The 27326-nt window shown below is 43.5% G+C and overlaps 1 protein-coding gene across 1 annotated transcript in view; it reads right to left on the bottom strand.

Annotated features, from left to right (window-relative positions):
• ARL3 (ARF like GTPase 3) overlaps nucleotides 1–27326 on the bottom strand; it is a 68913-nt gene that overhangs the window by 40063 nt on the left and 1524 nt on the right. Inside the window, exons 2-3 of the mRNA XM_069753715.1 lie at nucleotides 14371–14514; nucleotides 13629–13745 (exon numbers count right to left, since the gene is read on the bottom strand). Of these exons, the coding sequence (XP_069609816.1) occupies nucleotides 13629–13745; nucleotides 14371–14514 (261 nt within the window). The remainder of the gene's footprint in view (nucleotides 1–13628; nucleotides 13746–14370; nucleotides 14515–27326) is intronic.

A 27326-nucleotide genomic window follows, 5' to 3' on the forward strand; every position in this document is an offset into this window, starting at 1 on the left:
AAGAGAAACCCCTTCACAGCAGCCAAACAAGTGACCAACACTCTCCAGGAGGTCGGCGTATCAATATCCAAATCTACCATAAAGAGAAGACTGCATGAAAGTAAATACAGAGGGTTCACTGCACGGTGCAAGCCACTCATAAGCATCAAGAATAAAAAGGCTAGACTGGACTCTGCTAAAAAACATCTAAATAAGCCAGCACAGTTCTGGAAGAACATTCTTTGGACAGATGAAACCAAGATCAACCTCTACCAGAATGATGGAAAGAGAAAAGTATGGTGAAGGCGTGGTACAGCTCATGATCCAAAGCATACCGCATCATCTGTAAAATACGGCGGAGGCAGTGTGATGGCTTGGGCATGCATGGCTGCCAGTGGCACTGGGTCACTAGTGTTTATTGATGATGTGACACAGGACAGAAGCAGACAAATGAATTCTGAGGTCTTCAGAGACATACTGTGTGCTCAGATCCAGCCAAATGCAGCCAAACTGATTGGTCGTCGTTTCATACTACAGAAGGACAATGACCCAAAACATAAAGCCAAAGCAACCCAGGAGTTTATTAAAGCAAAGAAGTGGAATATTCTTGAATGGCCAAGTCAGTCACCTGATCTCAACCCAATTGAACATGCATTTCACTTGTTAACGACTATACTTCAGACAGAAAGGCCCACAAACAAACAGCAACTGAAAACCACCGCAGTGAAGGCCTGGCAGAGCATCAAAAAGGAGGAAACACAGCATCTGGTGATGTCCATGAGTTCAAGACTTCAGGCAGTCATTGCCAACAAAGGGTTTTCAACCCAAGTACTAAAAATGAACATTTTATTTAAAATTATTGAATCTGTCCAATAACTTTTGGTCCCTTTAAAAACAGGGTGGCACATGTTAAGGAGCTGAAACTCCTAAACCCTTCATCCAATTTTAATGTGGATACCCTCAAATGAAAGCTGAAAGTCTGAACTTCAAATGCATCTGAATTGTTTTGTTTAAAACTCAGTGTGGTAATGTCTATAACCAAAATTAGAAAAATGTTGTCTCTGTCCAAATATATATGGACCTAACTGTATGCTGCAACGCTGAACACCGACTGTCACCAGTCACTAATATATATATATATATATATATATATATATATATATATATATATATATACATACAGTGGGGCAAAAAAGTATTTAGTCAGTCAGCAATAGTGCAAGTTCCGCCACTTAAAAAGATGAGAGGCGTCTGTAATTTACATCATAGGTAGACCTTAACTATGGGAGACAAACTGAGAAAAAAAAATCCAGAAAATCACATTGTCTGTTTTTTTATCATTTTTTTTGCATATTATGGTGGAAAATAAGTATTTGGTCAGAAACAAACAATCAAGATTTCTGGCTCTCACAGACCTGTAACTTCTTCTTTAAGAGTCTCCTCTTTCCTCCACTCATTACCTGTAGTAATGGCACCTGTTTAAACTTGTTATCAGTATAAAAAGACACCTGTGCACACCCTCAAACAGTCTGACTCCAAACTCCACTATGGTGAAGACCAAAGCGCTGTCAAAGGACACCAGAAACAAAATTGTAGCCCTGCACCAGGCTGGGAAGACTGAATCTGCAATAGCCAACCAGCTTGGAGTGAAGAAATCAACAGTGGGAGCAATAATTAGAAAATGGAAGACATACAAGACCACTGATAATCTCCCTCGATCTGGGGCTCCACGCAAAATCCCACCCCGTGGGGTCAGAATGATCACAAGAACGGTGAGCAAAAATCCCAGAACCACGCGGGGGGACCTAGTGAATGAACTGCAGAGAGCTGGGACCAATGTAACAAGGCCTACCATAAGTAACACACTACGCCACCATGGACTCAGATCCTGCAGTGCCAGACGTGTCCCACTGCTTAAGCCAGTACATGTCCGGGCCCTTCTGAAGTTTGCTAGAGAGCATTTGGATGATCCAGAGGAGTTTTGGGAGAATGTCCTATGGTCTGATGAAACCAAACTGGAACTGTTTGGTAGAAACACAACTTGTCGTGTTTGGAGGAAAAAGAATACTGAGTTGCATCTATACCTACTGTAAAGCATGGTGGTGGAAACATCATGCTTTGGGGCTGTTTCTCTGCAAAGGGGCCAAGACGACTGATCCGGGTACATGAAAGAATGAATGGGGCCATGTATCGTGAGATTTTGAGTGCAAACCTCCTTCCATCAGCAAGGGCATTGAAGATGAAACGTGGCTGGGTCTTTCAACATGACAATGATCCAAAGCACACCGCCAGGGCAACGAAGGAGTGGCTTCGTAAGAAGCATTTCAAGGTCCTGGAGTGGCCTAGCCAGTCTCCAGATCTCAACCCTATAGAAAACCTTTGGAGGGAGTTGAAAGTCCGTGTTGCCAAGTGAAAAGCCAAAAACATCACTGCTCTAGAGGAGATCTGCATGGAGGAATGGGCCAACATACCAACAACAGTGTGTGGCAACCTTGTGAAGACTTACAGAAAACGTTTGACCTCTGTCATTGCCAAAAAAGGATATATTACAAAGTATTGAGATGAAATTTTGTTTCTGACCAAATACTTATTTTCCACCATAATATGCAAATAAAATGTTAAAAAAACAGACAATATGATTTTCTGGATTTTTTTTTCTCAGTTTGTCTCCCATAGTTGAGGTCTACCTATGATGTAAATTATAGACGCCTCTCATCTTTTTAAGTGGTGGAACTTGCACTATTGCTGACTGACTAAATACTTTTTTGCCCCACTGTATATATAGTGTCTAAGGGTCACTTCCGTCTGTCTGTCTGTTCTTCTGTCACGGTTATTCGTTCGCTGATTGGTCTCGGCAGCTGCCTGTCATGGCTGCCGCGACCAATCAGCGACGGGCACAGTCCGATTAGTCCCTCCCCTACTCCCCTGCACTCACTGCCCGGCGCCCGCTCCGTAATCCCCTCCGCTCACACAGGGTTAATGGCAGCAGTAACGGCCCGCGGTGTAACGCACTCTGTTACCGCTGCTATTAACCCTGTGTGTCCCCAACTATTTACTATTGATGCTACCTATGCAGCATCAATAGTAAAAATGTCATGTTAAAAATAATTTACAAAAAACCTGCTATACTCACCCTCCGCCGCCTTTCTCGCTCCTCGCCACACTCCATTGCAAGCGTCAGCTTCCGGTCCCGTCCCAGGGCTGGTGTGCGACAAGGACCTGCCGTGACGTCACGGTCATGTGACCGCGACGTCATCATAGATCCTGCTCACACCAGCCCTGGGACCTGCCGTGACGTCACGGTCATGTGACCGCGACGTCATCATAGATCCTGCTCACACCAGCCCTGGGACCGCAAGATGCCGCTTGCAATGGAGCGATCCCAGGAACGTGGCGAGGAGCGGCAAAGGCGGTGGATGGTAAGTATAGCAGGACTTCAACGGGCTATAGGTGAGTATATATAGTCTCTATACTACGTGGCTCTGTGCTGGGCAATATACGTGACTGGGCAATATACTATGTGGCTGGGCAATATACTACGTGGCTTTGCTATATATTATGTGGCTGGGCAATATACTACGTGACTGCGCAATATACCGTACTACGTGGGCTGTGCTATATACTATGTGGCTGGGCAATACGTGACTGGGCAATATACTACGTGGCTGGGCAAAATACCGTACTACGTGGGCTGTGCTATATACTATGTGGCTGGGCAATATACTACGTGGCTGGGCAATATACTATGTGGACATGCATATTCTAGAATACCCGATGCGTTTGAATCGGGCCACCATCTAATATATATATATATATATATATATATATATATATATATATATATATATATATATATATATATATATATATATATATATATATACACATACACAGTGGGGCAAAAAAGTATTTAGTCAGTCAGCAATAGTGCAAGTTCCACCACTTAAAAAGATGAGAGGCGTCTGTAATTTACATGATAGGTAGACCTCAACTATGGGAGACAAACTGAGAAAAAAACAGACAATGTGATTTTCTGGATTTTTTTTTAACAATTTATTTGCATATTATGGTGAACAATAAGTATTTGGTCAGAAACAAACAATCAAGATTTCTGGCTCTCACAGACCTGTAACTTCTTCTTTAAGAGCCTCCTCTTTCCTCCACTCATTACCTGTAGCAATGACACCTGTTTAAACTTGTTATCAGTATAAAAAGACACCTGTGCACACCCTCAAACAGTCTGACTCCAAACTCCACTATGGTGAAGACCAAAGAGCTGTCAAAGGACACCAGAAACAAAATTGTAGCCCTGCACCAGGCTGGGAAGACTGAATCTGCAATAGCCAACCAGCTTGGAGTGAAGAAATCAACAGTGGGAGCAATAATTAGAAAATGGAAGACATACAAGACCACTGATAATCTCCCTCGATCTGGGGCTCCACGCAAAATCCCACCCCGTGGGGTCAGAATGATCACAAGAACGGTGAGCAAAAATCCCAGAACCACGCGGGGGGACCTAGTGAATGAACTGCAGAGAGCTGGGACCAATGTAACAAGGCCTACCATAAGTAACACACTACGCCACCATGGACTCAGATCCTGCAGTGCCAGACGTGTCCCACTGCTTAAGCCAGTACATACTTATTTTCCACCATAATATGCAAATAAAATGTTAAAAAAACAGACAATGTGATTTTCTGGATTTTTTTTTCTCAGTTTGTCTCCCATAGTTGAGGTCTACCTATGATGTAAATTACAGACGCCTCTCATCTTTTTAAGTGGTGGAACTTGCACTATTGCTGACTGACTAAATACTTTTTTGCCCCACTGTGTGTGTGTATATATATATATATATATATATATATACACATATACACACACAGTTAGGTCTATATATATATATTTGGACAGAGACAACATTTTTCTAATTTTGGTTATAGACATTACCACAATGAATTTTAAACAAAACAATTCAGATGCAGTTGAAGTTCAGACTTTCAGCTTTCATTTGAGGGTATCCACATTACAATTGGATGAAGGGTTTAGGAGTTTCAGCTCCTTAACATGTGCCACCCTGTTTTTAAAGGGACCAAAAGTAATTGGACAATTGACTCCAATGCTATTTCATGGACAGGTGTGGGCAATCCCTTCGTTATGTCATTCTCAATTAAGCAGATAAAAGGCCTGGAGTTGATTTGAGGTGTGGTGCTTGCATTTGGAGGGTTTTGCTGTGAAGTAAACATGCGGTCAAAGGAGCTCTCCATGCAGGTGAAACAAGCCATCCATAAGCTGCGAAAACAGAAAAAACCCATCCGAGAAATTACTACAATATTAGGAGTGGCAAAATCTACAGTTTGGAACATCCTGAGAAAGAAAAAAGCACTGGTGAACTCATCAATGCAAAAAGACCTGGGCGCCCACGGAAGACAACAGTGGTGGATGATCGTAGAGTAATCTCCATGGTGAAGAGAAAGCCCTTCACAACAGCCAACCAAGTGACCAACACTCTCCAGGAGGTCGGCGTATCAATATCCAAATCTACCATAAAGAGAAGACTGCATGAAAGTAAATACAGAGGGTTCACTGCACGGTGCAAGCCACTCATAAGCATCAAGAATAAAAAGGCTAAAAACATCTAAAAAAGCCAGCACAGTTCTGGAAGAACATTCTTTGGACAGATGAAACAAAGATCAAACTCTACCAGAATGATGGAAAGAGAAAAGTATGGTGAAGGCGTGGTACAGCTCATGATCCAAAGCATACCACATCATCTGTAAAACATGGCGGAGGCAGTGTGATGGCTTGGGCATGCATGGCTGCCAGTGGCACTGGGTCACTAGTGTTTATTGATGATGTGACACAGGACAGAAGCAGACAAATGAATTCTGAGGTATTCAGAGACACACTGTGTGCTCAGATCCAGCCAAATGCAGCCATACTCATTGGTCGTCGTTTCATACTACAGATGGACAATGACCCAAAACTTAAAGCCAAAGCAACCCAGGAGTTTATTAAAGCAAAGAAGTGGAATATTCTTGAATGGCCAAGTCAGTCACCTGATCTCAACCCAATTGAGCAGCATTTCACTTGTTAAAGACTAAACATCAGACAGAAAGGCCCAGAAACCAACAGAAACTGAAAACCACCGCAGTGAAGGCCTGGCAGAGCATCAAAAAGGAGGAAACACATCTGGTGATGTCCATGAGTTTAAGACTTCAGGCAGTCATTGCCAACAAAGGGTTTCAACCAAGTACTAGAAATGAACGTTTTATTTAAAATGATTGAATCTGTCCAATTACTTTTGGTCCTTTTAAAAACAGGGTGGCATATGTCAAGGAGCTGAAACTCCTAAACCCTTCATCCAATTTTAATGTGGATACCCTCAAATGAAAGCTGAAAGTCTGAACTTCAACTGCATCTGAATTGTTTTGTTTAAAATTCATTGTGGTAATGTCTATAACCAAAATTAGAAAAATGTTGTCTCTGTCCAAATATATATGGTCCTACCGTAACTGTATTTATATTTATTTATTATGTTTAGCAGAAGAAATACAGTGAAGAGAAATCTCTGTCCATACAAGCCTTCAATCTAAAAGCTATTGGGAAGAGCTTATCCTCAGGAAGCATTGATTATTGTATGTAACGTCTGAAGACAGACACACAAGAGCTTGTTTTTTTGCAAGACGAGTTGTAGTTTTGAACATCATTCATTTTACCACATAGATTAGTGGAAATTTTCTGGGTTTTACTTTTACTGTGTTAATTATGCAATAACAATTATATGAGAACTTGATTCCCCAGTCAATATAATTACCGCTATAACAATCATGGCCCCCAGATATCATAGCCTCCCAGTAATCACACAGGGAAACCATAGACCAGCAAACAAACGCCAGATACAGCGCTTAAATACAGCTGACAGTGATTGACAGCGGCATTTAAGAGGTTAAAAGGAGCATTCCCATCTCCAACATCCTAACCCAATTTGTAGTAGGTGTAATAGTAATAATATTAGCAAATACCTCCAATTAGAAATGTAGTATAGTTCTTCTGATTCGCTACATTGCTTACACCATTTGCAGGGCATTGCAATAGCTTAGGTATCCATGGTTACGAATACTCATATAGTGACGGCTAGTTAGTTGTTAGCGGTTGTTACCATGGATATCTAAACTATTGGAATGCCCTGCACATGGGGTAAGTGACATAGATCAGAAAAACTATACTACATTTCTTTTTTTGATCAGATAAATTTTTATTAGGCAATCGAAATAATACAAATAATATTCATTACAATTTGCATACAACTCCAATAACATTTTTCTTATAACAACTTAACCCCATTCCCTCCCCCCCTTAGAGACCCGCCAAGAGCCGACCGATCATCATCCTATAGATAGTAAACCATGCTCCCAAAACCCACCCAAGATACCCTAGAGCTCACAAGTTCGGGCCCACCCCCTTAGCTCAAGCCAAGGTTGCCACAGCTCATAGTAAAGGTCCAGTTCCTGCCTTTTAGTGTATATAACGTACTTCTCTCCAAAGAAAGAACATGGTCCACCTGCGCCAGAAAATCTCCCCTCGTCGGAGGCTCTTCCCTAATCCAAAACTTGGCGATCAATTTCCTGGCAATAAATAACAACCTAGCAATAACAATTTTAAGTGTATTGTCAATTGCCATCTCCTCCACATACCCCAAAATACAAACCAGGGGATGTCTGGGAACAGTGCAATTATATACCACCTCAATTCTATTTAATACTACTATCCAAAAGGAGGACAGTCTAGGGCATAGCCACATATGAAGAATACCTGCCTAGATTGTGAGCACCTAGGACATTGCGAGTCCGGCCTCATCCCAGCTTTGAATAATAAATCGGGCGTTCTATAGGCCCTATGAATTACAAATAATTGCAACAGCCTCCCCGGTTCACTCATAGAAATCCTAGGCACATACTCTAGAATGGATTCCCATTTATCTTGATCAATTTCTCCCAATTCCGCTTCCCATTTACCTCTAGCCTTAATAGGGTGTTTATCAAGGAAAGAAAAAAGGAGATACTCATATGTCCCTGAAATCGCCCCCTTCGTACCACTGTTTTTAAGGATAAAGTCCAGCATAAGATCCACTTGCAACACTATGGGACTCCTTTTACATTGTGCCAAATATGCATGAGAGAGGCAGCTATACTGATATAGTTCAGACCGCGACAATTGAAATTCCTCCTGCAGTGCGTCAAAAGACCTTAATTTACCCTGAGACTGCAACTGCCCAATCCTACTAATGCCAGCCACCTTCCAAGCTCGGAACCCCTTCAGTTGCCCAAGTTCTGGTAGATACAAATTTCCCCAAATCGGTGAGTATCTGGTAAGGTTCCCCACACCCCTAATAGTCTTGACTGTTACCCATACATTATGGATTAATCTAATGGTACAATATTGAGACCACAATTTTTGAAAGCGACCCCATTCCAGACTCTCGCTCAGTACCTTCCCATTAAATAAAGAGCTCAAGCAATTGGGTATAAACTCCCTCCCCGTATCATCTCCCCACCCCCTGAAATGCTGGCACTGTGCCGCTAGGAAGTATAACCAGGGATTGGGAAGCGCCAACCCACCCTCTGCCTTAGGCCTTTGAAGTATCTCCTGTTTGAACCTAGGACACTTACCCCCCAAATTAAATCACCAAACAATGTACTAATCTTATGAAATCTACACTGCGGGATCCACAAGGAAGAATTATGTATCACAAAGAAGCTGTGGCATTACAATCATCTTTATAAGATTTACCCTACCCACTACCCACAAATGCAATTTTTTCCATGCCAAAATTTTGGTGCAAATCTTCTGTAGAAGCGGGCTTAAAAATTCAGTTCCTCAAAACTAGTTAAAGGGAGAGCAATCTGAATCCCCAGGTATTTAAATTTATGAACCACCTTTAATCTGGAAAGTAGATTCCCCCCATCATCACCTACCTTGTCTCCATCAATCCGCATCATACAAGATTTGTCCCAATTGATCCTGAGACCTGAATACCTCCCAAATTCCTCAATAATAGCCACTGCCTTATGAAGGGTCCCTTCCGAGTCCTCCAGGAAGAACAAAATGTCATCAGCATACAAGGCCACTTTATCTTCTTTTAAACCATACACAAAATCTCTCACCTCTTGTGTACCTCTTATTTTGGCTGCCAGTTGTTCTACAGCAAGAGCGAAAAGCAGCGTGGACAGCGGACACCCCTGCCTAGTGCCCCTAAACAGGGAAAAACTCTCCGATAAATTATTGTTATCTCTAATTTTTGCCGTTGGGTCAGAGTACAGCAACCTTACCCAAGACATAAACTTGGGACCAAATCCCAGCCGGTCCAGCACCGACCACAAGTAATTCCATTCTACACAGTCAAAGGCCTTATGGGCATCTAAAGACACCACAGCCCTCCTACCAGTATTATCAGAAGGAATTTGCATATTTAAAAATAACCTTCTCAAATTAAGTGCCGTTGATTTGTTGGGCATGAAGCCTGAGTGGTCCGAATGAATCAGTTTATCAATCACCTGGGTCAGCCTGTTCGCCAGAGCCTTAGCCAGAATCTTAATATCAGCCGTTAAAAGTGAAATAGGTTGGTAAGACTCCGGCAACAGTGGATCCCTGTCAGCCTTAGAAATAACCACAATAGCTTCCCTCATAGACGGAGGCAACACCCCCCTCTCCATCGAATTATTGAATACCCCTTCCAATTGAGGCACTAAGTCAACTTGAAGAATTTTATAGACCTCAGTTGGAATGCCGTCAGACCCTGGGGCCTTAGGCTAGGTTCCCATTGCGTTAATGGGACCGCGCTAACGGACAGCATTGCACGGCGAAATTAACGCCGTGCAACGCGTCCGTTCACGCACCCATTAACAGCAATGGGGACGCGCATCACTAGCTTGCAGCGTCCGAGGCGCGCCCGCGGTCCGTTCCCCGCTCTCGCAGATCAGAGATCTGCGAGAGCGGGGACGTTTAACGCGACCCCTTTACAACACATTGCGTTAGCGCAATCCGCTAGCGCTAGGCGCTAAACGGATTGAACTAACGCAATCTGAACCGAGCCTTACCTGTTGTGAATTCTGTGGCAGAGTTTACTCCTGTGGTCACAAGTGGTACTTCGGCTGATTCTCTCTGGGAGCTTCCGTTTGTGGAGGAAAGTGGTACTGCAGCTTCTGAGTTTCCTCCCTCAGGTGATCTGGTGAGGTCGTTAGCTGCTTCTCTACTTAACTCCACCTGATGCTTTGATCCATGCTTCCTGTCAATGTTCCAGTGTTGGACTTGTGTTTCTCTGGATCATTCCTGTGGCCTGCTGCTCTGCATAGCTAAGTGCTTCTTTGCTATTTGTTGCTATTTTTTCTGTCCAGCTTGTCTATTTGTTTTGCTGGAAGCTCTGGGACGCAAAGGGTGTACCTCCGTGCCGTTAGTTCGGTACGGAGGGTCTTTTTGCCCCCTTTGCGTGGTTTTCTTTAGGGTTTTGTGTAGACCGCAAAGTTATCTTTCCTATCCTCGTTCTGTCTAGAATATCGGGCCTCACTTTGCTGAATCTATTTCATCCCTACGTTTGTCTTTTCATCTTACTCAGTCATTATATGTGGGGGGCTGCCTTTTCCTTTGGGGTATTTCTCTGAGGCAAGGTAGGCTTATTTTTCTATCTTCAGGCTAGTTAGTTTCTCAGGCTGTGCCGAGTTGCATAGGGAGCCTTAGGCGCAATCCACAGCTGCCTCTAGTTGTGTTTGGAGAGGATCAGGAATTGCGGTCTACAGAGTTTCCACGTCTCAGAGCTCGTTCTATTATTTTGGGTTATTGTCAGATCACTGTATGTGCTCTGATCGCTATGTACATTGTGTTACTGAAATTGCCTTGCATAACACTTACCCACGCCATACCCGAAAGAGCTGCCCTTAACTCTTCCTCCTCAGGCGGTTTAACCATCCATTCACAGTCTTCCTTACTTAGCCGTGGCAAGTCAACCCCATTCAAGTAGCTAATCATTACCTCTTTTCCCTTTACCCCCCTAGAGGAATATAATTCACTATATAATTTCCGAAAAACTTCTAATATTTGCCCACCCTGGGTAACCACTTTCCCTTCCTCAGTTTATATGGAGCAAATATGGGAAGAGTCCCGCTGCGCTGACGCCACCACTGACAGTAAGTGTTTCGCCTTTTCCCCTTCCAAATAAAAAGTTTCTTTTTGGAATACTCTCATCCTATCAGCCTTACGCAAGTATAACTGATTAACCACTGACTGAGCCAACCTCATACGTTTTTGTGTGTCCCTTGTAGATTGGATACCCATTGCTTCCTCCGCTGCCTTCAATTCCTCCAACACCGCCGTATCATGGATTTTAGGCCTAGTCTTATGTCTAGAGAGGTCTCGAAATAAGATACCTCTCAGGAAGGCCTTTATAGTGTCCCATATGACATTGCTCTCAGCGCTACCCTCGTTAATCCTGAAAAACTCCACCACTTCGGCCCTCAGCTTCTCCATATCCAAAATCTTTAGCCAGGAAGGGTGTAATTTCCATCCCAACCCTCTAGATCTATCCTGTTCTACTAACTTAAGGGAAACCAAGACCGGGCTATGGTCTGATATTACCCTGGGTCTATAGTCCACCCCATGTACCAAGTTATTCATATCTTCATTACCTAAAGCGACGTCAATGCGAGACAGAGCCGTACGTCGTCCAGTAACATGAATAAGAATATTTATCAACATTACGTACCCGCCATAAGTCTATCCATCCTATCTCCCTCAGGTAGTTACCAAAGGAAGTAGAATTACCATCATTTCTGGACAATGCGTGCTTACTCTTATCCCAATGATCAATAAGTATATTATTTACGTCTCCCACAACCAGAAGAGGGACCCCCTCCCAATTACCCATGAGCTCCAGAATTTCCCGAATCTTCTTCCAGAAATAAGGTGGTGGAATATATAGTGAAACAATACAAAGTAATCTATTAAAAATCTTACATACTAAAAACACAAATTGTCCTTTCCCATCAGTTTTCACCTCAATCTCTTCGAACGGGGTGCTAGTATGAATCAATACAGACACTCCTCTAGCATAAGTTGAGAACGTCGAATGATACGCCTTTCTCACCCATCTCTTTTGTAACAGAGCAACTTTATCATCCACTAGGTGAGCTTCCTGTAGGCATATCACCAAGGGCCTCAGATTCAGAACATATTGAAATACTGCTGCACGCTTGGTTGCATTTGCAAAACCCCTTACATTCCAACTTAAAACGTTAACATTATCCCCCATCATGACTTAGATTTTTGTGAATACCATCAGGCTCCCCCAAGTCTCTAACTCTGCCCTCTTCCCCCCACCACCCCACCTTGTATCAGCCAAACTCTACCCATCCCAACCAAAATAAACCACTAGTAACTCCCCCCGACCCAATAGGAACTATACAAATCCCTGTAGAAAGGAGTCAAACTAACTTTCTCTATACAAGATCAGAGAGCTCTTTTACAGCCTAGAATTATAAGCAATAACCAATATCCTCCTAACTTCTTGCGGTAAGCAGCACTTGCTTTCACCGCCTCCTCCTCTGCCACAGCGCCATCTTGGATCTTCGCGGCCTCCGCAGGCGCTGGCTGTTTACGGCGCGGCATTCTCGGACACAGCACTGTCTTTTCCAGCCCCGCTGGTGCCCCTCTGCTCACCGGGTCTTCAGGCACACACTTGGCCGGTTTAAGCGTTCGGCGGCGCCAAGGTATGAGTTAATCGGTGGTGCAGGGAGAGAGATCCGACCCACATCTGCTCACATTGCCTGCGAGGCCACGTCCATACTACATTTCTAATTGGAGTCATTTGCTATTATTATTATTCGTGCACCTTCTACATTTTGGATAGGATCTTGGAGATACCCATTTAACAGCAGTGATCAGCTGTCAATGGTGGATGCCAGTTATGTAACATAGCTGACATCTGCCCTGGAGCATTCAGGGGGTTAAACTCTGTGCAGTCATTCACAGGATTCAGACCCCTTATTATTCACATGGAATATGGAATCATGGAATGGAATAGGCCAAAATGTTGGACAGCTTGGAACCACAACTACCATCATCACCTGATCAAGTCTCATCTCCGCTCCTGTTACATAAGAAGCTGTGAATGTGGGAACTTATTAAAATTAACATGGGTATAAAACTAGACCCAATGGGCCTTCATCAGACCTCCACCATCAATATACAAAACGGTGTCTTGAGTCTCAAGGAAAAACTCGATTGAATACAAACTACAACATTTCTTAAAGTGGTATTCCATCAACAATAAGTTCTCCTTCGATAAGATAAGTTCTAGATAAATGATGGGTCGACAGAGGAGTCATTCGCCAAAAAGGAGAGCTTTTGCCCCATCTGAATGGGGCATCCTTGACCGCCACACCATTTATCGCCAGCCCTGTACTCTGCCATCTCCATGAATGAAGCAAAGGTCAAGTGTGCACAGCGCCGCGCCACCCAGATAGCGGACAAAAGTGACCGATTCTGGCAATAGGCGTCTCAGTGGTGGGAGTCTAGAAGTTTATCTCTTATCCTCTGATGATCCTTGTCATCAAGTTTCATAACTGTATAATATACAACTAACAACACAAAGCACTTACAAGCACATCCGTGTTCTCAAAGTAGTTCCTCCAGTACGGCCTGATTTTCCTCTGTCCGCCTATGTCCCACACGTTGAGCTTGAACCCCTGAGATTGTACGCTCTTTATATTAAATCCCTAAAAACAACAAAGCAGTTAAAAATAATCATCTATAATCCTTTTTATGAAGATGCACAACATGGATCTATGGCTTGTACTTGGTTAAGTGTAAGAAGGGGGTCATTAGTGATAATACTGAACAGGTATGTAAACTTAGTGACCACCTGCACCCCACTATGTAGAGCGGCATCAGGTCATGGTTTTGGGGAGATGGGCATATATACAGAATGCCTTCAGTTAGACTGGTTGCCACAATGTGCACCAAAGTCATCTTCAAATTTAGGAAGACGGAAGAAGATGAGCCAGGAGATGACAAAGAGAATATGGGTAACCGCATACCAACCAGTGTTCTCAGTATGGAGGTCCTACATATGTACAATGATGGGGAATAAGAAATTTTTAGGATCAATGAGAAACCTGAAATCTGGGTCTCATCAACAGACTAAAAAAACGGTCATTGTCAGCCATAGGTCTGATGGACTCCTTGGTCAACAGATAACTGAGAATTCACCATAGATTTGCATGTCTTCTGTAGGAAAACTCGTAGGCAGTGACCTCAGTAGGGAAATAGCCGCTTATACAACCAAATGTGGACCAACAATCACGGGACGGTGACACGGCCCACAATGGCCCCTCCGCTCACTTGTGTTGGAGTGATGTGACTGATGTCCTCCGATGCTAACTGCTTCAGCAGCGTGGTTTTTCCTGCATTATCGAGACCCAGGAGCAGGATCCGGACCTCCTGATCGGGAGCACTTTTCAGTTTACGCAAAATAGACAGCAGACCCTGAAGAGGCAAACAGAAGAAGAATTGGACCCGTTTAATAGAAGGATTTATGCTTTATTTATACACTTAGCTAAACTTGTAAAAGCAAAGAAATATGTCGTCTACGGACACCTACTAGTCGCACCACTGCTCCATCCCTGCTGAAGACTTTGGGACCACAGTCTCCTGATCGGAGGAGGTCTCAGCACAGGAATTCTCACTGATCATACATTGCCTGCTTCAAATACGGTTTACCCTTAAAGGCCCCATAAAAAAAATTATATATATATTTTTGTCTAAGGGTCACTTCCGTCTTTCTGTCTATCCTTCTGTCACGGTTATTCGTTCGCTGATTGTTCTCGCCAGCTGCCTGTCATGGCTGCCGCGACCAATCAGCGACAGGCACAGTCCGGAAGAAAATGGCCGCTCCTTACTCCCCGCAGTCAATTCCTGTCGCCCGCATACTCCCCTCTAGTCACCGCTAACACAGGGTTAATGCCGGCGGTAATGGACCGCGTTATGCTGCGGGTAACGCACTCAGTTACCGCCGCTATTAACCCTGTGTGTCCCCAACTTTTTACTATTGACGCTGTCTATGCGGCATCAATAGTAAAAAAATGTAATGTTAAAAATAATTAAAAAAAATAAACCTGCTTTACTCACCCTCCGTAGTCCGCTGAACCGCTCCCGCCGGCCGCCATCTTCCACTGCAGTTTCCGGTGGCAAAGATAGTATGGCAGAAGGACCTGCCATGACGTCACGGTCACGCTGGGACCTGAAGCTGCCGTGGACTACAAGGGGCCTTCGGAAAGGTGAGTGAGTATATGTTTATTTTTTATTTTTTCACCTGTGACAAATCTGGCTGGGCAATATACTACGTGACTAGCCAATATACTACATGGCTCTGTGCTGTATGCTACTTCGCTGTGCAATATACTATGTGGATCTGTGCTGTATACTACGTCACTGGGCAATATACTACGTCAATGGGCAATATACTACGCTACGGGCCAATATATTACGTGGCTCTGTGCTGTATACTACGTCATTGGGCAATATACTATGTAACTGGGCAATATGCTACGTTACTGGGCAATATACTACGTAACTGGCCAATATATTACGTGGCTCTGTGCTGTATACTACGTTGCTGTGTGATATACTACGTCATTGGGCAATATACTATGTAACTGGGCAATATGCTACGTTGCTGCACAATATACTACGTGACTGGGCAATATACTACGTGACTGGCCAATATACTACGTAACTGGCCAATTGCCTAGTGACGTAGTATATTGCGCAGCCACGTAGTATATTGCCCAGCCACGTAGTATATTACCCAGCCACGTAGTATATTGCCCAGCCACGTAGTATATTGCCCAGCCACGTAGTATATTGCCCAGCCACGTAGTATATTACCCAGCCACGTAGTATATTACCCAGCCACGTAGTATATTGCCCAGCCACGTAGTATATTGCCCAGCCACATAGTATATTGCCTAGTGATGTAGTATATTGCGCAGCCACGCAGTATATTGGCCAGTTACGTAGTAGTACATTGCGCAGCCACGTAGTATATTGCCCAGTCACGTAGTATATTGCCCAATGACGTAGTATATCACACAGCAACGTAGTATACAGCACAGAGCCACGTAATATATTGGCCAGTAGCGTAGTATATTGCCCAGTGACGTAGTATATTGCCGAGTGACGTAGTATACAGCACAGAGCCATGTAGTATATTGGCCAGTCACGTAGTATATTGCCCAGCCACGTAGTATATTGCCCAGCCAGGTTTGTCACAGGTGAAAAAATAAAAAATAAACATATACTCACCTTTCCGAAGGCCCCTTGTAGTCCACGGCAGCTTCCGGTCCCAGCGTTGGTATGGGCGCAGGACCTGTGATGACATCGCGGTCACATGCCCGTGACGTCATGGCAGGTCCTTCTGCCATACCATCTTTGCCACCGGAAACTGCAGCGGAAGATGGCGGCCGGCGGGAGCGGTTCAGCGGACTACGGAGGGTGAGTATAGCAGGTTTATTTTTTTTAAATTATTTTTAACATTACATTCTTTACTATTGATGCCGCATAGGCAGCGTCAATAGTAAAAAGTTGGGGACACACAGAGTTAATAGCGGCGGTAACGGAGTGCGTTACCTGCGGCATAACGCAGTCTGTTACCGCCGGCATTAACCCTGTGTTAGCGGTGACTGGAGGGGAGTATGCGGGCGACAGGCAGGTACTGACTGCGGGGAGTAAGGAGCGGCCATTTTCTTATATATTATATATATATATATATTATACACACATACACCATATATAATGTTTTGCTATTTAAAGAGTCACTCCAGACAATCTTTGTATACAGACCACGTGGGTGAGAACAGAATCAGTGCTGTTAGCCCCCTCCTACATCCACCGTTCATGTATGGTGCATATCGGGTGCTGGTGTATGCAGTGTGCTCAGACTCCACAGGTTATTGGCTGTGTTATACAGTCGGCATTTGCCTTTAACAGTAGCGACCAGAGCCAGTGTCAACCTTAAAGGGCTGTGAGGATTCTCCAGTGTCGTGCCGACTAGATGGACGTGGCCTCGCTCAGTGCAAGTGTAGTGAGTGAGGCTGGACACAGTCTAGGCAGAATGTAGTCGGAATTAGGAAAATCGCATACTTGTATCTCATGACTGCTCCCGATGCTGGCGCCGGAGAATCCTCACAGTGTGCAGTGTGCACGATGTGAGGATTTACAAATGCGCAGTCACAGAGTGTCTGTAGCCTTAGGCTGGACAACCCCTTTAAGTTCCCCTGTCAATCTTTGACAGCATTTACGTGGCACAATCTGGATGGAGTGCCAATTCGCTGATAAGTTCAAGTCCCTTGAAGAGGGGGTTTAAATAGGGAAAAAAAAAAACACAAAAAAGAAACACAAAAAAGAAAAAAACATTTTAATCTCCCCAGTTCGAAATAAATTTTTTAAAAATTAATCGGTTCAAAATATAAAATTATTTAATCTCTACACTAGAAATGTAAAAATTATACAGCAAAAAACAAACACTGAATTGTTTTTTGATAGCTTAAAAAAAAGTGATTAAAAACAACTAACAAAAAAGATAAGATCAAAACGTTGTACACACCACATAATGGTAAAAATAAAAAAAAGATGGCTCACCACACAAAAGCAAACCCACACAAAGCGCCAGCAACGGAAAAATACATAAAAGTTACAAGAAAATGGCAGCAATCCAAAAGGTGTTTTATGGTTTTTGCTTATTTGTTTTTTTTTTATTTTATTAGACTTTACTATACAATGAAAGTGTAAAAATAAAACAATGCTGAAACTGTGTTTTTTCCTGTCTTTCTTACATTATGTGGTAGAATGAATGGTGTGCACTCATACAAGTCTTCATATGGATATGTCGGTGAAAAGATAAAAAGTTATGAAAAAGGGAAGAAGAAAAAATAAAAAATTGCCTGTGTCAGGGAAAAGGTTAACAAAAACACTGGAAAGGTGGCAGCCCCCATAATCATGTACAGAACATAAAGTAAAAAGAAATAAACCAAAACCCTACAATCCATTGTAATGCCGCCCCCATGCACACCCCAGCTATGCAATAATACACCCGTGTATGGCCAGCTAGCACTATGCCATAACAGTAATGATGCGATCAGTGAATATTACAATCATTTCTTATTGAACTTACCGAATAGGATTGATTGAGAGATGATTGATAGATGACTTGCCAACTCTGCCACATCAGGAGCCCTCATATCGCCCCCTTTATGACTGTAGCGTGAAGTCAGGGCTATGTATGGACAGCTGAACCCAATTATTATTTGGGAAAGTTTATTGTCCCGAAATTTTAATTTTTGCTCAAAGCCGCCATATTACCAGAAAATATCCAATTTTAGCTTTGTGCATAGAAAACAGGACACACAGGGTCATTGTACTGGCAGCCATAGCCCCACATATGGCCCAGGAGACACGTTGTGAAACGCAGACAATGGCTGTTTTCCATCTGATCTCGAAATCCAAATCACGTGACCAGAAAAGGTATTAAGTACTTTGAGGTGGTTGAGCCGATAGATCTGCTATGTGGCTGCTCTGCGCCACGGCCATAAGTCCCAGCAGTAACTCAAGATCTCACTCGGTGCCATCACAATAAGGAACTGCATACGAAGTAGCTACAGAATACGTGCATCCGTATTAAGCTACGTGGTGCAGAGAAGGTCTGCAAACAGCACATGTTGCCCTATCCATTGCAAAGGTTAAATCAGAGGTGAAATCTAAAGCTTAATCCCATCTCCAGGATCCTATACCAATATATAGTAGGTGTAGTAATCACAATATTAGCAAATACCTCCAATTAGAAATGTAGTATAGTTCTACTGATTCGCTATGTTGCTTACCCCATGTGCAGGGCATTGCAGAAGCTTAGATATCCATGGATACGACTACTCATAGTAACAGTTAGCTTTTAGTGGTTGTAACCATGGATATCAAACAGCTAACTAACTGTCACGATATGAGTGAGTGGTCATAACCATATATACCTAAGCTACTACAATGCCCTGCACATGGGGTAAGAAACATAGCGAATCAGAAGAACTATACATTTCTAATTGGAGGTACTTGCTATTATTATTACCAGGGCTGTGTAGTCGGTAAGTCAAACCCCCGACTCCTCAATTTCCATGACTCCGACTCCAACTCTGACTCCACCAAAATGGGCTTAGACTCCGACTCTGACTCCACAACTCCGACTCCACAGCCCTGATTATTACTACTACACCTACTCCACATTGGGATATGATCTTGGAGATAGGAATACCCCTTTAAATTGACAAACTGTGGATGACTGTTCTTAAAAATGTCATCTACAATGCTGCTACTTTAATCACACCAAAACACCAATAACTCAGTTATAACAGTCTAGCTGTGCACCCAAAAAAATATAATCGCACATAGACACAAAAAGGTGCGCAATCAAGGTAAATGCTTTATTTTCGGGGGGACCTGTCACCCCCAAAAATCAAAGGTGAGCTAAGCCCACCGGCATCAGGGGCTTATCTACAGCATTCTGATGTATCCTAAAAGATGAGAAAAAGAGGTTAGATTAGACTCACCTGGGCGGGCGGGTCTGATCCGATGGGCATTGCGGTCCGGTCCGGGGCCTCCTATCTTCTTACGATGACGTCCTCTTCGTGTCTTCACGCTGCGGCTCCAGCGCAGGCGTACTTATCTGTCCTGTTGAGGGCAGAGCAAAGTACTGCAGTGCGCTGGGCCTCTCTGACCATTCCCGGTGCCTGCGCACTGCAGTACTTTGCTCTGCCCTCAACAGGGCAGATAAGTACGCGTGTGCCGCGGCAGGAAGACAAGAAGAGGACGTCATCATAAGAAGATAGGAGGCCCCGGACCGGACCGCCCCTGGGTGAGTATAATCTAACCTCTTTTTCTCATCTTTCAGGTTACATCGGGGACTTATCTACATACACCATTACAGAATGCTGTAGATAAGCCCCTGATGCTGGTGGGCTTAGCTCACCTTCCATTTTGGGGGGTGACAGGTTCCCTTTAAATTACATAGAACATCAAAAAGAGGAGACAAAGAAACAGAAGGCAACACACTACAAGGGAGGTATAGGTATTAGAATTACATAAGGTGTAAAATGGCAAGATACTTCACAGAATCGGGTCAGCTTATATAAATATCATAATACAAGGATATAACGTAGCCAAATGCACAGTTTTTATCTCTAGCAAATTACTAACCTCTACAGGTATGTGTGTTGATAACAACACATGCCTGCCACTATATCTGAGCGGAAACCTTTATCAAGTTTCCCCCTGCGGAAGCAACGGCGAAACACTTGTTGGGGAGGGTAAACACCATTCTGTGGTCAGGAATCGCTTCTTACGGTATATATTATGATTAATTTGTTGGTAGAGTCCCCTGCCGAATAAGTTCCACTCACTTTTCAAAAAGTTGCCAAAGCTAGCCGGGACTGATGCAGAAATGACAAAGGTCTCAAAGTTTGACACAACTTACGAGTTGTGCAAATACATTGTGACAGTTCAAACAGTTTTACACCAAAATCCTTGTGAATGCTATTTGATAAATCAGGATCTGTGTTCCATTACTGCGAAAAATTGCCAATGATTGAAATACAATATAAAGGCTGAGCTGGCAGTCAAAGAATAAGGGGTGCAGACAATCAAAAGAAGCAGGTGGGAAGGTGTACTTAAATGTTTCACCCTGACATGATGTAGCGAGTACCTGTACTTGGTTTCAACAGTCATTCTGTACCGATAGAGTCCCTTTAATCATTTAACCATCTGCCCTTTCTGAGGTTTTCGGTCCAGTGGGCGGTCCTATCAGTGACTGACAGCTTTATATATGTGTGCCTACAGATAGCTGTCAGTCACTGATAGGACCGCCCACTGGACCGAAAACCACTGAAGAAGCAGAGGATTAAACAATGAAAACAAAAGTTATACCAAATCATTTATCAACCTCCTCAGCTCCTCCTGCTTTATAACATGGTGCCTGCAGATTGGACTGCAATTTCATAGCAACAGGTTCCCTTTAAAAACTGATGAAGCGCTTCTAATTGTACTTCAGGAACCATAGAAACATCTGACTAAAAACACTACAAGGTAGAAAACTCTATAAAAACCATAATTAGCGCCAATAACTCCATGGATTTCGGAAGGATTTTCACTGCAGATTTCATCTCTTCAGTGTACAAGGATTGTTCAGACACAAACATTCCCACCTAATCTTTGCAAAATAACACAGAAAAAACAAACTGACATTTGGCACTTTAGACTTCTGTGTAAACAGGGGCGTAATCATCGCAATCACAATGGTTGCCGTTTTCAGCTGGATGTGCGTCTTTGGGTGCACGTTCAGTTGAACTGTATTGCGGTGTAGAAAGCGGGCAGCCGCGGGCAACAAATGACGTCACTACCAAGCGCCGCCCTGTCCATTAGTGGTGGAAATGTAGGAAACAGAGGACGCAGCACATCATTAGAGCATGGAGAATCAAGAAGAATCCTTTGGAGGTTTTTTTTGTGTGTTGGAGAAGAAGATGGGGATATTATTAAAGAAAGGGGAACAGCATGGAGGACATTATTACTGGAATGAGTCCAGGACAAAAAACATTAACACAAGAAGGGGCCAGGATGAATGACATAATTACTATAAGGGGGCCAGAATCAGGAACATACAGCCATGGCCAAAGTGTAGGCACCCTTGAAATTGTTCCAGAAAATGAAGCATTTCTCCCAAAAAATTATTACAGCTACACGTGTTTTGTAATACACATGTCCAGGGTCGGACTGGCCCACCGGAGAACTGGAGGATTGTCCGGTGGGCCCAGGCACGGATACCTGCTGGCATACAGGGCCGGCAGCTGTCTAGGGCCCCCACTGCTCCAGGGGCCCTGAGCCAGTAGCATGTTGCTAAGGCCGGGATCACACATGCGAGAAATACATCCGAGTCTCGCATGGTAATACCCGGCATTGCCGCCGTCACTCAGGAGCAATACATGCAGCCGCACGCTCCGCTCCTGAGTGACGGCGGCAATGCCGGGTATTACCATGCGAGACTCGGACGTATTTCTCGCATGTGTGATCCCGGCCTTATAGCGGCACACCACACAGCTGCTATGTGGCCCGTAAGTCAGGGGGGCCCTCCCGATGCCAGTGGAGCAGCAGCGGGTGACAAGAGGCAGAAGCAGACTGCCGAGGCTAAAGCCTATGCATTTGAAGCCTATATAGGCATAAAGTTATTCATGAGAAAGTTGGCAATCAAAAGACATTTTATCAAAAATCCTGTGACCAGAAATAGTGAACTAACTCAAGCCAGTACCTACATCCACACTAATCTTAAAAACCCATCTAAATTTCACCCAATAAACGAATATTCAGAGCATATGAACACATTTCAGAATAATGTAATAGACGAGATCAGAAAAACTAGTGACAAAAAATGTGGGAAATTCATATTTAATTTGAATAAAAAGGAAAGACAAGCTATTATTTCCCTACAACGTAACAAAGAACTGGTTATACGCCCAGCTGATAAAGGGGGGGGGGGGGGTGTGGTGATTCTGGATCAGGAGTCTTATCATACGGAATCACTCCAGTTACTGGGGGATTCCTATACATATAGGAAATTAAAAAGAGATCCCACAGAGGACTATGTAAAAGAAATGAAAACACTTACTAAAAGAGGCTTTGATATAGGTTTTATCAACAAATCGGAATTAGACTTTATGAACTGTGGACCCCCGAGATTGGCGGTGTTTTATCATCTACCGAAAATCCATAAAGATACCGCCAACCCCCCCGGAAGACCCATAGTTTCGGGCATTAATTGCCTTACAGCAAATATGTCGAAACTGGTGGATTCCCACTTACAGCCCATAGTACCTCTATTACCATCACACCTTAAAGATAGCTCTCATATTTTACAGCTTCTACAAGAAGTAAATTGGCGCGAGGGTTTTATTATGGGTACCTTGGACATTACATCCCTCTATACGGTCATTGACCATAAAAAGGGATGTGAAGCCGCCATGCATTTTTTAAACATATTTTCCGAGGTTCCCCCAGCACAAATAGAATTCCTAGGATAATTAATGCTATTTATTTTAACCCACAACTACTTCCTGTATGGGGAGGACTACTACTCCCAGCAGTGGGGTACCGCTATGGGGACCAGGTTCGCGCCCAGTTATGCCAACCTGTATGTGGGTAGTTGGGAGGAACAGTTTATCTACCCGGAAGGCCGACTGTGTGCGAACCTGGTCCTCTGGCGGCGTTTTATTGATGACATAATTTTTATTTGGTCTGGTGGTTGGGATTCTCTTAACCAATTTTTAATAGATATTAATAAAAATCAACATTTTTTAAAATTCACCTCCACCACCAGTACCACACATATCCACTTTTTAGATTTAAAGGTTTTTATCGAGGACTATAAAATCCAAACAAGCACTTTCTGTAAACCCACCGATATAAACAGCTATATCCCCCTTGACAGTTGCCACCTTCCAAATTGGCTGCTCAACATCCCAAAGAGCCAGTACATTAGAATTCACCGCAACTGCTCCAGACCCCAGGATTTTGATAAGGAGGCATTATCTCTAACAAAAAATTTTTTGGAAAAAGGGTATGATCTAGATCTGTTGGAGAAATCCAAAGAAATGGCCTTATTCAGAACTAGACAGGAATTAATGAACCCCGCCTCTAAAGGTATGCAAAATAGTGATTTTGTTCCCATTATAACTAAATATAATAGTAACTCTAACATCTTGCGGAAAATAGTCAGGAAACACTGGCATATTTTAAAAAATGATAAGGTATTGGGAGACAAGATCACGGACCAACCCCGATTCATATATAAAAAATCCCAGAACTTTGGCAATCTAATTGCGCCTACTGTGCAAAATAAACCCCCCCTTGTACAATCTTCTATTTTTCACACCAAGCTGAAGGGATTTTTTCCATGCCAGAAGTGTAATATTTGCAGGCAAACTATCACCCAAAAATGTACAAAAATTATAAAAGGGGATAGGGTAATTCCAATTAAGGACTTTGTTACATGTTCTACTGTTGGGGTTATATACACCATAGAATGCCCTTGTGGCAAACTATATGTGGGGAGGACAAAAAGGCCATTAAAAACAAGAATAGGGGAACATATCCGAAATATTAAAAACCACTTTAAAGGTCATCCACTGTCCCAACATTTCATAGAGCATCATGAAAGCAGGATACATCATATGAAAGTGTTGGGTATAGCAACTGTTAAACGCCACTGGAGAGGGGGTGATTTTATCAAAGCCATGTCCAGAGCCGAGACAAAATGGATTTTCTATCTGGACACATTGGCACCCAGAGGTCTAAATATCGGCACAGAACTCTTTGGATTCCAATAGGTAGATCTGGTCAGGGCACACTATATAAGGACTGCCAGTACGGAGCAGGGGTTAACCCTGAGGAAGGAGACAGCAGTCTCCGAAACGCGTAGGTTAGGTGACCCTCACAGCGCTCCGTACCTCACTCCCGGGCTCCGCTCACGGTCACGTGACTAGTTACGTCACGCAGGTCCTGCACTGTATCCGGACTTACCGCTTTCACTCCACGCGGCGTCCGGCTCCGCAGGACTCCGTCCCAGCCCGGAGGTTAGTTTTGGGTGGCTGCTACCGGCCGGGGCAGCCACCAGTTTGGTTCTGTACCACGCATTGTTCTTATCTGGAACTCACTGGAACTGCAGCGGCAGCATCGCGGCTCTTCACCTCATCGAGAGATGTGTGACTTTTGACAGGAGGTAGGAAACATCTACGTATACTACTTATCTCACCTACCCCTGGTGTTATTATAGACTTCTGTGGACATACCGAGAAGCTGCAAAATTTCTTTTATTGATTACCGATCTGGACTTCATCTTTTTATTTATTAGTAGCTTTCTTTTTTGGCTAACATCTAGCGCGTACCTACATGTACTTAGATACATACTTTTATTAGATTATACATTTATCACCAACTTGGTGTGGAAGTTGGTTTGGTAACGCAGCAAGGATTAATAGCTTTTTAACACTTTCGCGCCACCATCAATATACATTTTAGCTTTTTTGTACATATACATATTAGTGAGTCCTGGAGGCCATAAGACTGCGGGGCTGAGTTATATTTTATAGGGGGAAGCTATATTATATTCCATGTGGGGTTGTATTATACTCTGAGGGGGCTACATTACACTATATGAGGGGGGCTGTAATATACCCTATGAAGGGGCTAACTTACATTCTATGGGGGGGCTGCATTATACTCGGAGGTGGCTACATTATATTCTGTGGGGGGCTGCATCATACTATATGAGGGCTGCATTATATCCTATGAGGGGGGCTACACCAACCCCTGCTACATAATTAAGACGTGTACTACCTTATATTACACCCTGATATTAGCGTGTTTTACCACACAATTGGTGGTCTTGTATCTATTTCTATGTAGCTACATAGTGGGCCCCAAGAATGATTTTCTCTGGGGGGCCCAAGGTGCTCCAGTCCAACACTGCACATGTTTATTTCCTTTGTGTGTGTATTGCAACAACCCACAAAAAAGAAAAAAAAAAGCCAAGTTGGACATAATTTCACACAAAACACCAAAAAAGGGCAGGACAAAATCATTGGGACCCATAACTTAATCTTTGGTTGCGCAGCCTTTGGAATAAATTTGCTATCAGTCACTTCCTATAACCATCAACAAGCTTCTTCCACCCCTCACCTGGAATTTGTGACCACTCTTCTTTTTCAAACTGCTCCAGGTCTCTCATATTTGAAGACGCCTTCTCCCAACAGGATTTTAAGATCTCTCCACAGGTGTTCGTTGGGATTTGGATCCGGACACATTGCTAGCCACTTCAGAACTCTGCAGATCTTTGTTTTGAACCATTTCTGGGGGCTCCTTGAAGTATGTTTGGAGTCATTGTCCTGCTGGAAGATCTGTGACTGAGGACGCAAACCCAGTTCTCCAACGCTGGGCACTACGTTGCGACCCAAAATCAGTTGGTAATCTACAGATTTCAGGATTCCTTGCATACAGTCAAGGCACCCAGTGGCAAAAGCAGCAAAAGAACCCCAAAACATGTTTGAGCCTTCACCATATCTGACTGTAGGTACTGTGCTCTTTTCTCTGTCGGTCTCATTCTCTTTCCGGTAAACGGTAGAATGATGTGCTTTACCAAACTGCTCTATCTTGGTCTCATCTAACCACAAGATGCTTTCCCAGAAGGATTTCTGCAAACTGTAGTCTAGCTTTTTTGCCTCTGTGTCATCAATGGGGTCCTCCTGGGTCTCCTGTCATAGCAATGCATTTCATTCGAATGTTGATGAATAGTTTGCGATGACACTGATGCAGGACAGCTTCAAATGTAGTCAAACTTCTTGACTATATTGCGCACCGTGGACAAAGGAACATCAAGATCTTTGGAGAAGGACTTGTAACCTTGAGATTGCTAATACTGTTCAACAATTTTGGTCCTCAATGCCTCAGCTTTCTTCTCCTTTCTATTCTCCATGCTTAGTGTGGCATACACAGACATACAATGCAAAGACTGAGCCAGCTTCTTCCCTTATTATCTGCTTTCAGGTGTGATTTCCATATTGCCCACACCTGTTACTTGCCACAGGTGAGTTTGAACGAGCATCACATGCTTGAAACAAAGTTGTTTACCCACAATTTTTGAAAGGTGCCAACAATTTTATCAAGCCCATTTTGGGGTTGTTGTGTGAAATTATGTCCAATTTGCCTTCTTTTCTCTCATTTGTGTATAACAAAACACGTATAATTGCAATAAGTTGCTGGGAGAAATGCTTCACTTTCTGGAACAATTTCAAGGGTGCCAACGCTTTTAGCCATGACTGTATATTATTAGATTATGGTGGTAGCTGCGGAACATAATTACTGTAGGAGAGACATTATTACTACTGTAATATATTTTACTTTTAAGGATACTGTTACTATGGGGGGGGGGGGGGGGAAGGGAACAAAAGTTACTGTTACTGTGCAGGGCACCAGGGCGCAGTGCAGAGGTGCTATAGGAGTGATCATAGATTTCAGGGTTATTTTCTGCAGAGCCGAGCCCTTGCTGGCAGAAATCATGGCGATCTGCGCTGAATGAAGAAGAAACGTGAAAATGACCGCCTTCACTTGGATGTGTTCCTGGTAAGTCACCTGTACTATATACTCTGACATGATCACCAGAGCTCCTGTCTATAATGCCCCTGGCGGTAATATTAGTGCTAGCACTGTGGCTG

Source organism: Ranitomeya imitator, chromosome 2 (assembly GCF_032444005.1).
Source record: "Ranitomeya imitator isolate aRanImi1 chromosome 2, aRanImi1.pri, whole genome shotgun sequence".
Taxonomy (NCBI): domain Eukaryota; kingdom Metazoa; phylum Chordata; class Amphibia; order Anura; family Dendrobatidae; genus Ranitomeya; species Ranitomeya imitator.